Raw genomic sequence first — 12870 nt, 5'->3', positions numbered from 1 at the left:
TTTAATCCACAAAAACTAACTCCAAATTGTTGGAGTGAAGATATTTTATTCACATTTAAAGTAATAGTTTATACAAATATACAAATTCTGTCCATTTTTATTCACTATGTTACCATAGGTATGATTTTCTTTCCTCCTTGGAACACACGAAAAAAGAAAAAATTTCGAGGAAAATGTTAATATTGTGAAATGTTAATATGGGTGAACTTTTCCATGTGATTTAACAATGAGTAAAGAAATACTCAGTTAGCTAACATAGCATTAGAATCATTGTGCCATTAGCTTAACCTACACATAATAATTGCTGCCATGGTCGAAATGAAACTTTACTGTAGTGTTTTACTATAGTGTTTACAAAGCTCCATTCCCATTTATATGGCCATGACTTACATATAGGCAGAATCAAGAGATCTAGGCATATGTAGCATCATATGTGTCAAGAGTTTGTATTAGTGTTAGTGCGAAGCTTCTGTAGCTCTTCCTCCAGGATGCTGATCCTCTCCAGTAGACTGGCTCTGTCCTGCAGAGCTTTCTCTTCTGCCACCTTCTGCGCTTCCTGGATCTTCCTCTCGTACCAGCGTTCCAGCTGTGTGGAGACCGTCTCAAAGAAACGCTGTGTCACCTCCATGGCGTGCAAGTTTGCCCGCTCTTGGGTGAAGGTGACCTCCAGGGTCTTCATGGTGTTGCTCTGCAGGGTTTGTGCGTGATGTGCTTGAATCCTCTCCTTTAGATGCCTGCTGTGTTGCTGGGCCGGGCCGGGTGCTGGTTCTGTATCGCTGGTGTTGAAACGCTTGCTGGATGTGGACAGGCTGCTGCTGCCACTGCTGTCACACAGTTCATCCCCTTTGTCTGACCTGCACTTTGAGACATCAACCTCCTGCTCTTCTGCTCGGTGCCACTTGGGGTCAGCAGTCGCCAGCTTCCGTGATAGAGGTTTGTGTTTGACCATTGAAGGAGCTGCCAGGTTACGATATTCCCCTGTATTAATGTAGAAAGATATTTAAAAAATAATAATAATTATATATATATATATATATATATATATATATATATATATATATATATATATATATATATATATATATATATATATTTTTTTTTTTTTTTTTTTTTTTTTTATTATTATTATTATTTTTTCTGACTGTTATGTACTCTCATTAAATATATTTTACTCATTTAAACCAGGTCTTATTTTAGAGTAGAGCATAATAAAAACAAAAAAATCACTTAATATAATAAAAAAGTTAATATGATAAAAAAGTGCTCTAAAGTCAATATGGAAAAAAGAAGAAGAAAAAAACGTATTTACTTTCTTAAAATATTTTGTTTGGTCTTTATGAACAATTAATCAATGATTCTTAATTTTGAGTATCGTGGTTCACTCAGAAATACAGTATGTCATGTTATGGTAATAAAATGGGTTGGGGAGGCCAGTTCATGTTCACTTTAGCATAAGTGAAACAAATATACATTTTCTAAAAACAAGTCTTAACAGCTTAACATACATTTATAATTTACTTCTTAGTTAAATATAACCATACCTTTTTAGATATTTTTACTGGACATAAAAGTGATCAAAAATATGATTTTGTTTTTATATTATTTGAGTATACGGTTTTACTCAGAAATATGTCACATTGTGGTAGTACAATGGGTTGGGGAGGTCAGTTCACGTTTACTTAACATGAGTGAAAATATATAAAAAAATATTGAATATTGGAAATACATTGCAGTCAAGATAACATTTCTAAAAACAGGCTTCTTATTTAAATGTACATCCTGTTTTAAGGATGTTTAGTTATTTTTACTAGAAATAATGATACTGATAAAATACTTTTTTAAATGCATGTTTTCAAACCTGAAGAACCGTTCAGCTTTTTAAATATCCCATTTCACACAGAAATATGCCACATGAAAAAAAAAAAATATAATATTAAAATCTTATGTATATAATATGATTTTTAGCTAAATGTACATCTTGTTTTAAGGATGTTTAGATATTTTTACTGGAAATAACAATAAAATACTACTATATATATATATATATATATATATAAATTACAATTTGGAAATAAAATAAAAAAATCAGGGCGTTTTTTTTTTCAAACCTGAAGAACCGTTCAGCTTCATCTCAAAGTATCTCCTCCCACGTGCGTCCCCAAATTCAAGACTTTTCCCGTCATTGTTAGGACCTGCTCCTGGGCTGGGTAACACATTGACGTAAGTGGCCAGCGAGCTGGAGCTCCCCTCAGAGATGAGCGACAGCAGCGGGAGACCCTCGGGGTCTGAATCCACCAGAGACTGATCCACAGATGGAGAGCGCAGAAGTTTGTAGTTCTGTGTCTCTGCAGGCATTCGCACTTCAAGATCCTGAATCTTAGACATGCACCAGCTTTTCACAGCGTTGGAAGCAGCTACCTGCTTGAAAGATAAAAACAGAGCAATCAATCATGTCCAGTCTGATGTGATTGTGGTGGTGCATCTCTTCTCTAATGGTGTTGTACCTGTTTTCTCTCGCCCTCCATGCGTTCCAGGGTAGCTCTCTGATTGATTCGATAATGACACTCCATCCCCTCAGCCAACACACGCTCCTGTGTGAGTTTCTCAAGAACTTTTATCTGAACAGAATGAGATACGAGTCTCTAACACCCCTCCCCCAGATTTTCACTGCTATTGGTTTTGAAAGTGATTTTCCAATTTATTTTATCCAAGTCATGTCTTTCTTCTTGGAAGTTAATGGTACTACTTATATTCATATACATTTTTCAAATACATTTTTCATACAAATTCCTAAATGACAATTTATTTATAATCTTTTTAAGTTATTTTTTATTTATATTAAACTACCATTCAAAAGTTCAAGGTCATTAAGATTTTCCCCCCTTTTTTTTCTCTCCAAAAAACAACAATACTTTCATTCAACAACTATGCGTAAAACGTATAATATGTTACTAAAGATTAATATTTCAAATAGTCTTATTATGAATTAAACAATTCAAATAATTTCTATTAATCAAATAATCCTAAAAAAGTTTCAAATTTTCCATAATTATATTAAAGCAACATCTATTATCAATATTGATAATATAGAAAAATAATAATAATGTTTCCTGATCACCAATTCAGCATATTGGAATAATTTCTAAATGATTATGTGACACTGGACTAATGGCTGCTTTGTCTGCAAAGGAATACATTGCATTTTAAAATATAATAAAAAAAGAATACAGTTATTATTTTCAATTGTAATAATATTTTACAGTATTACTATATTTTACTGTATTTTTTTAATAAAAAATGCAGCTCTTGTAAGCTTAAGAGACATTTTACAAAAATATGTGTAAAAAAAATTATCAAACTTTGTAAAAAAAAAGTTATGTCCATATTGTATGGGTTTCATCTCCAAATCTAGAGGTTAGATGGGTATTTTGCAAGTCATGAAGGAAATTTTAAACAAAAAAGTTGCAATATCACAGCAAACGACAAACCTGGTGCTTGTTTTTGTGCTCTATTCTGCCCAGCCTGCAGTTGATCTCCTCTTGGACAGTGTGAATTTCTGACCGTATCTCCATCTTTGCGGCTTTCAGCTTATTCTCCAGAGTTTTAATGAGGGGCTTACAATGACAGTCATTCGCAGGAGCCTGTTTGCAGACACTGGTTAAGAGGTTTAAAACAAACAAATGCATTGCACTAACTCTAATGTAGAGTTTACCTGCTTTATCTGTCCATCTTTATCCCTGTATAGTGTATAAAGCTGATAGACTCTTCCAGGAGCTTCCTCTTCCTCCTGAGAGCTGGGGCTGCTGGGTTTTATTCTCTGGGATGGAGATCCTCTTTCATGGAGCTGATACTCTCTCCGAAACACATGTTCCAACTTTATTAACCACAAAAACATATTTAGAATTACTGAACAGAGTACTTTTTTAAATATTCATGCTAGAGGAGGAATTTTTTAAAGACCATCATTATCAGGTAAAATGTCTCCGCTAAAAATATGATAACATTTAAATGAACTTGTTTTAAGACAAAAATAATGAATGAGTTTACCTGATTATAATTCAGATTATTAAAAGAAATAATGTTAATATGTATAAGACATACATGTAATGATCACAAAATTGCTTTAATAGTAAAATTAAGATTTGTTATTAAGATTAAGATTTTATTAATTTTAAAATAACAAGTTACCGTTTTTTTACATTATTAAGCCTAATGAGAAGCAGAATAATGCAATGTCATCATTTTAGTATTGTAAAATAATATTATAATTTTAAGTATAATTAAACAAAATTGCCACTTTTTTAACATCTAAATTAAAGATTAAGAAATAAATTAGTATATATATAATATTTTTTTTGTTTTACAGTGGATGCAAGTTAATATATAACTCTAATATTTTTGTAACAATCTGTCAATTGTTTTAATATCAATATGATTAAAATAGTTAATAAATCAATAGTTCTTATTTATTTGCTTAAGATATTAAGCCATCTAATAATCTGAATAATGCACAATCATTTTTGCAAAATAAACCCTCTAAATATCAACATACAATAACATGGTATGTTGGCATAGAGTATAATATTAAAGTATGAAATATTATAATAGGTATTATCAATTTAATATCATACCTGTCTTCTTGGGCTCCTGATCTTTCTCCTGGTGCCGGGGCTCAGAGTTGCTGTTTTCCGTTCAGTTTGATGTACTTGATCACTGTTGTTTGTGTCTTCTGCCACTTCAGTACAGTCCTGCACAATGAAGGGAGTGCTTAGCACGAGAGGGATATTTAGGCGAAAACAATCACATGACCTCTGATCTCTTTTAGGGTTATGGAAGCTTAGTAGACATGTGACATTTCCTTCTCACTGGCCCCTAGACCCCAATCATATTACAAACAATGAATCTGCAACAGCGCAGATGTTGTTCTAGATGGGTGAATCTTATCTTAATTTTCCACCTTCTCTCGGGAGGAATGAACTCTGGGGAGGGACTGAGTTCTCCTCTGGGCCCGCAAGACATCTCTTCGTTTTCTCACAGTTCTTCCACGAGCAAACCGCTGCACCTAAGCAGAGACATACACCCCGAGTTATGCTGATAAAATAAGCATTGTTATATAATTTAGCACCTGCTAATGTGTTCATGAGCTGAATCATTTATCCACCAATTAATTTAAAAACACTGAATCAGTTAGAAATTAATGAGGGGATTGTCATTGAGTCGTTCATCAAACCGGTTTGTTCAGTAGGGTTTATTCAATCAAAAGCAATGCTTTGCTAGAAAGAGCAGGACAGTGAACTGCTTCTAAATGGAAAATTTTGACTGTAACAACATTACTTACCTGATTGGATTTTGCTAACAGAATAGCCAAATCTCGGTTGTTATTGTCCCGGGCTCTGTCAAGAGCGGTGTGGCCTGCCTGTTGATAGATTTAGTGTGGAAATGAATTGTCATTCTTTACAGTCCAATTCATGAAGCCATAGCATCATCTAACCCCAGCCCTCAATGCAACTTACCTTCATAATAACTATACAATCATAAAGAGGTTTAAGTATATCATGAGATTACATATCTTACATTGTTTTTGATGTTTACGTCAGCTCCTGCTTCCAGTAACAGATTGACAGTTTTCTTGTGATTTAGGGCAGCAGCGACATGAAGCGCAGTGTCTCCTATCTGTAAAATATATCAGTTTTCCACAAGATTATGACCACAATAAGATGTAATTGTAAGCAGTTACCAGTAAAAAGATGCTGTCATCTAAACCACAGTCTAGCAGTTTAAAGCAGACAAGGACCATTTTAATTTTGTTTATTTGTCTCAGAATTTTTCAATGTGTGCCACTTTATTACAGTTTGTTGAAGTGTAAGACAAGCCATAATTAATTATGTAGTGTTGTTTTCTTTTGGCAGTTTATAGCATAATTGCCTAGACAAAATCATTTAGAAACTAGGACACAGCAGTGACACAAAAAGTAAACCACACTGGCGCTGGATTCAAAACAATCAGAATGAGGATCTGACCTGGTTTTTCTCAGCCACGGAGCAGAAAGAAGCCACGAGGATCTTAATCATGGCCAAGTGATTGTAGCGTGCAGCCATGTGTAAACATGTGTCACCTGCCTGGAAGGACAGAAATGATTGCACTTCTTTTTCAGGATTTAAAATTGAACTTATACTCTCAGTTTGCAATTTATATAATCATTTAATATAGATTGTGATGATTTTAGACGAGTGCACATGCATTGTTTTTGCTGTCGGGCATCGCTCCACCTAGTAGTAGCACTCGAGCGGTCTGGGAATGTCCATTCTGACACGCTAGATGTAGAGGTGTGTTTCCTGCCTATAAAAATCAAATAATAATACAGTTTAAATAATGGAATAGAAACTGATTGCAAGGATCATTCATCAGAATTCACTAAAACAGAGATTCATAATTTAACAGAGCACCTCCAGTTTTGAAAATGTTGGGTTTTAGTTATCTGTTACTGTTATCTGTTATCTGCTAGCTTTCAGTTTATCTACAGAAAAATGGACAAACATTTAGCAGATATATGAATTTTTTAAGAATGAAAAATCCTGGAAAATGCTTAAAAAAAAAGCCAATTTACTGTGTACATGTCCCATGATGATTATTTTTCATATAATGTCTATAAACTGTTATATGTGTATTTATGGACATGTACATTTTTAAATGAATAACCCATTAAAAGTTTTTTTAATAATAATATAAATCAAAGCTTTTAGCTTTTGAATCTCCTGCTTCAAAATGAAAATGTTTTCTTTTAAAAATATTGGTTGGGCTCTTTAAAGAAACTTCTTTTGTAACAAATGTTTTTAATATATATATTTTTTATAAAAAATCTGGTTTAATCTCAAAGTAAATGGAAAATAATGCACATGAAAATGACTTACTTTGTTTTTCACTTGGACATCGGCCCCAGCTTTGACCAATAACTTTACACATGAACTGAATCCATGCCATGATACCTCATGCAAAGCAGTGTTTCCTTCCTGATGAAAATAATAATAATAATAATAATCAGATTCTATAGCATTGATTTAACCAGTTTTTAGTTAACAAAATCAACTCATTCCCTGTGCAGTGATATGAACAATAGTCTGGATATTTACATCTGACAGTTTTATTTATATATTCCGGAATCTTGATTCATATAAATTATAATAATTCTGATGTATAATGATTATTAGGCAAACAACAAAAGGATTTTTGTAATGCAAATAAACAGACCTTGTCTTGTAAATCAAGTGCACAACTTCCATGGATGAGGGCAGAGATAGCGTCACGGTTTCCCACAACAGCTGCCCGGTGCAGGGCTGTCTGATGACCCTGGAAAAAACAAAAACACATCCATTAGCGCTGCTGTTTGTCTGTATAGCTTAAAGGCCACCAGAGGTCATACATCAGCCACATTAAAAACTCTCCTAGAAGATTGCAAATTATTGGCTTAAGCCTTCTTATCATTCACTCAAGGGAGTAATGGTCGAAATTAAAAGTAAAAGAGATAGACCATGAGTTTACATCTTCCAGGCCGCCGTCCGCCCCCTGCCTCTGTGTGACTGTTATGTGAGACCAGGTGAACTCACAGCAACTGTCCTGCAAAACAAGACACGCATGCTCACATAAAAGAAATCACATGCAGATGTGCCACAATCCCGCACACAGGGACTTACAGACGAGAGCGTATGAACAGCTGGCTTTACTGACATTAAAAGAGTCACGTGGGTAATCCCTCGCACAGGAACAAAGAGAGATTCAATGTAGTCTTTTCTTTAGGTCTAACATTAGAGGGAATATTTCTGGATACGGATGAAACTCATCCGATCTCTGTGTTTTAAGCTCTTGCTTTGATTTCTGGCCTGTCTTTTGTATATGGCAGAATGCTTCTCTTTTATAAAGCCATTAAGAACTAAATGGTTAAATTAGGACAAAACAAATCTACATTCTTTTCTTGCATTTTTCCACTAAATGTGTTTTTTAATGTGTTACTTAATGTCAACACAGCAGTATGATATTGTGTATAGTAATGTGAAATATAGTAATTAATTAATAATTAATAATTAATTAATAATAACTAATAATCTAATCATCAAAAGGCTGACTCTGAGGTTATTCAGATTTTTAGAAATATAAGCTTTATCATATTTATAGTAATTTTTTTTTTTTTACAAATGTCTGGCAATTATGATTACTTGATATTTCTTATTTTTACTCAATATATATTAATCTGCATTAATAAATGGTATTTTTAAATCTTCAATAAAATAAATCTATAGTGGTCATCTCTTATCAGTTATCAGTTATTATTGTATAAGAAAAAAAAAACTAAATTTACTAAAACTATTAAAAATGATTGTTAACCGAAAAGCTTAAATTCAATTATACACACACACACACACACACATTCTAGAACTGAAATAATTTGCAGTACTAAAATAACTCAAACTTTAAAACAAAAATAGAAGCTAAATATATTAAATAAAATTACTAAAACTAGCAACTGAAAATGCTAAATGCTATAATCATGTATAACACTCAAAATGAAAATGGGTCCTTTTTGTAACATGTCTCAAGAATCAGCACTGATTCTTTGAATTGAATTGGCTTGAGTATTTCTCAGAAAAGAGCACGTGATGATCTCATTCTCTCGCTGAAGATTTATTTCGATTGCATACAACAAACATTGAGGCATTAGAGAGATTGGTGAAAACAGCTTACAAATATGCATTAAACAAAGGACAAATTAATAGCCTGGGCCAAATGTGCTAGAGAGCAAGATTGAAGAGTTGCTGAGTTTGATCTCATGGGTTTAGCAAGATGCCCCAGATGTGAGTCCTAAAAGCTATACAGCTGGGACATAGTAGCACAGATGGAAAAGAGCTCTGGTGTCTCTTTTACTAGTTAAACAGAAAAAGTGATAGTCTACTGTTGCATGCTGCTCAGCAGTTCATGAAATGCTTGGTTCTTATAACCCTTAGTCAAATTCGTGAATTATAAATGGTATGCTGCATTGTAAAACCTTTGTTCTTAAATATTAAAAGTATTGGAAATAGCTCACAAATTAAAATTAATTACTGCAGAGGTTCCATAAGTGAGCAAATGATGTAATGCAGATTTAAATTTCTCTAAATCTGTTCCTTTGAGCAAAATAAAGCAGGTGGTTGAGGAAGAAATATTACTGCATTCGAAAAAGAACCCATAAATTGGGAATACAAATATTTTACGATAAAACACACAGATGTCAAGAAGACAGAGATGTCAATGTCTTCAACTTCTCTCAGATCCTAGAATAAAGACATCAACTCTCAACACAGCAGTGCTGTATTAATGACCTTCTACTATCAATGTATCTCCTTTGAAGTCATCATGAAGAATGTAAAAGCAACTTCTGGGAGTTTAAAGCGGGTCGAAATGTCACAAAAATACAGCATTTCTGGATTTCTGTGTTTTGCTTATGCAGTTACAGTATTGTTCAAAATAATAGCAGTACAATGTGACTAACCAGAATAATCAAGGTTTTTCGTATATTTTTTTATTGCTACGTGGCAAACAAGTTACCAGTAGGTTCAGTAGATTCTCAGAAAACAAATGAGACCCAGCATTCATGATATGCACGCTCTTAAGGCTGTGCAATTGGGCAATTAGTTGAATTAGTTGAAAGGGGTGTGTTAAAAAAAATAGCAGTGTGGCATTCAATCACTGAGGTCATCAATTTTGTGAAGAAACAGGTGTGAATCAGGTGGCCCCTATTTAAGGATGAAGCCAACACTTGTTGAACATGCATTTGAAAGCTGAGGAAAATGGGTCGTTCAAGACATTGTTCAGAAGAACAGCGTACTTTGATTAAAAAGTTGATTAGAGAGGGGAAAACCTATAAAGAGGTGCAAAAAATGATAGGCTGTTCAGCTAAAATGATCTCCAATGCCTTAAAATGGAGAGCAAAACCAGAGAGACGTGGAAGAAAACGAAAGACAACCATCAAAATGGATAGAAGAATAACCAGAATGGCAAAGGCTCAGCCAATGATCACCTCCAGGATGACCAAAGACAGTCTGGAGTTACCTGTAAGTACTGTGACAGTTAGAAGACGTCTGTGTGAAGCTAATCTATTTTCAAGAATCCCCCGCAAAGTCCCTCTGTTAAAAAAAAGGCATGTGCAGAAGAGGTTACAATTTGCCAAAGAACACATCAACTGGCCTAAAGAGAAATGGAGGAACATTTTGTGGACTGATGAGAGTAAAATTGTTTTTTTTGGGTCCAAGGGCCACAGGCAGTTTGTGAGACGACCCCCAAACTCTGAATTCAAGCCACAGTACACAGTGAAGACAGTGAAGCATGGAGGTGCAAGCATCATGATATGGGCATGTTTCTCCTACTATGGTGTTGGGCCTATTTATCGCATACCAGGGATCATGGATCAGTTTGCATATGTTAAAATACTTGAAGAGGTCATGTTGCCCTATGCTGAAGAGGACATGCCCTTGAAATGGTTGTTTCAACAAGACAATGACCCAAAACACACTAGTAAACGGGCAAAGTCTTGGTTCCAAACCAACAAAATTAATGTTATGGAGTGGCCAGCCCAATCTCCAGACCTTAATCCAATTGAGAACTTGTGGGGTGATATCAAAAATGCTGTTTCTGAAGCAAAACCAAGAAATGTGAATGAATTGTGGAATGTTGTTAAAGAATCATGGAGTGGAATAACAGCTGAGAGGTGCCACAAGTTGGTTGACTCCATGCCACACAGATGTCAAGCAGTTTTAAAAAACTGTGGTCATACAACTAATTATTAGTTTAGTGATTCACAGGATTGCTAAATCCCAGAAAAAAAAACAATGTTTGTACAAAATAGTTTTGAGTTTGTACAGTCAAAGGTAGACACTGCTATTTTTTTGAACACACCCCTTTCAACTAATTGCCCAATTGCACAGCCTTAAGAGCGTGCATATCATGAATGCTGGGTCTTGTTTGTTTTCTGACAATCTACTGAACCTACTGGTAACTTGTTTGCCACGTAGCAATAAAAAATATACTAAAAACCTTGATTATTCTGGTTAGTCACATTGTACTGCTATTATTTTGAACAAAACTGTATCATGGCCACATTCATCATGTGGTATCTTGAATATTGCATTACTCCGTCCACAGGGAAATTAAGATATGCATTAAGATAACACGAAAATGAAAAGTGTTTGAAGGCCAGGTGTGTGGATCAATGTTATGCATCATGAAATAATTCACAAGAAGATACATACAATCTGTGCTTATCTGAGGAAAACAACCAGGAAGTGCTCTCCAGACATTCCAATAATAATACTAATAATAATAATGTTTAACTCAACATTTTGTGTCATATTAAAATATTATTATTATTATTTTAATGCAGCATTTAATAAGTCAATGTAAATGTATTGTTTCAGCATATATTGTAGTTCTTTTACAGTATATTATAGTTTATTTTAAATGGAAATTAGAATCAGTACAGATGTAAAGCTCCAGTTATGGCAGTCTTTCTGCTTATAACTCGAGCCTCGTGGATAATCAACTGATCTTGAACCTTAAACTGAACCACAATCTGCTAAGAACAAAACAAAATATAAAGCATTCAAATCAGGCTGTTGAAATCACTCAATAATTGGATGTCACCAAGCTACAGCATCTGGCAACAGCAGGTCTGCATTAAATATCTCTTTGTTTAATAATTAATTTCAAAATACTCCATGTATAATATACTGTACCCGTGCAATATAGTTTATATTTATGTAGATTACTTTATGTGTACATATTGTGGGCATTACATAAATGTTTTAAAAATGATTTTTTTTTATTTACTTTTTTTAATTACAAATAAAAAGGTGATCAAAGATTATTTAATGATAATTAATAATAAAATTAATATGTTACCTTTTTAGAGTTTATGTAGGGTCCGAGCAAGATTGGTTGCATAGCTTCACTGGCTGGAATGAGAGAGTAAAAGGGCAGAGTTCACACACTTACAGCAGTGCACACGCTAAACATCTGTAGAGTCTGCTGGCTTTGTGGCTGCACAGAAGCAGAGGTATTGCAGTAGGTCAAATCCTGTGAGACCACAATACGATGGCTATCAAGAGAAGATGAGCTGGAGTTCAAAATGGAGTCAGTGTACAGTATGTTACAATGTTATATACCTTTACCTGTTTTTGATCTTGCCTTTAAAGCATCCATGATTTTTCAAACTTTAAACCTGCATACAAACTCTCTGATGAGAAGATCTTAAACATATTTCAGAATATTAGCTGAAAAAAGAGTCAGTTAATCATTTGAAGATAAACAGACTGGTTATGACCCTGATGAATCAGCAGTGGTGGACAGTAACGGAGTAGCTTTACTTCGTTACTGTAGCCTACTTAAGTACATTGTTCAAGTATCTGTACTTTACTGAAGTAGTTTTATTTTGAGTAACTTTTACTTTTACTTCACTACATTCCAAAGCATAAGATCGTACTTTTAACTTCACTACATTTCATAAAACATATCGTTACTCCCTATAATATATCACGTGCTCCGACACGCAAAAGCGGTGTCTGATTCATCATGAACGAACTGAGTCTTTTCAAAATAAACCTTTAAATCGGATCGCGAATCGCACCAAACGATTCGTTTACGAATTAGAATGATCCGATTGCAGCTGTTCTGGAGTCGACCACTCACTGATTCAAATGAACCGTTTAGTGTGAGTCTACAGAAGTAAGAACCGTGAGATATTGTGAGCGCGTGCGTCTGATGTTGCTAAAAGTAAGTTATTAATGTCGGAATTTAGGATTAATTATTGTAACTGAAAATCATATTTTTTATTATTTATTTTATATA

At 34.1% G+C, this 12870-nt stretch overlaps 1 protein-coding gene across 1 annotated transcript; it reads right to left on the bottom strand.

The window, feature by feature from the left end:
• Positions 1-223: 223 nt before the first annotated feature.
• On the bottom strand, positions 224-12225 carry ankrd6a (ankyrin repeat domain 6a). The gene is made up of 16 exons (XM_026264545.1): positions 12211-12225; positions 12019-12099; positions 7540-7614; positions 7249-7347; positions 6912-7010; positions 6241-6339; positions 6021-6119; positions 5575-5673; positions 5339-5416; positions 4958-5062; positions 4632-4748; positions 3713-3874; positions 3489-3641; positions 2505-2618; positions 2109-2421; positions 224-978 (listed from the first exon to the last, which is right to left on the bottom strand). Exons 1-16 carry the CDS (start codon positions 12223-12225, stop codon positions 437-439), a joined length of 2250 nt encoding a protein of 749 aa, XP_026120330.1. The 3' UTR covers positions 224-436.
• Positions 12226-12870: the final 645 nt, after the last annotated feature.

Source organism: Carassius auratus, unplaced genomic scaffold (assembly GCF_003368295.1).
Source record: "Carassius auratus strain Wakin unplaced genomic scaffold, ASM336829v1 scaf_tig00216991, whole genome shotgun sequence".
In the NCBI taxonomy this organism is placed as follows: Eukaryota; Metazoa; Chordata; class Actinopteri; order Cypriniformes; family Cyprinidae; genus Carassius; species Carassius auratus.
Note: the sequence above shows the minus strand (reverse complement) of the source record. Positions and strands in the feature narration are given on the sequence as shown.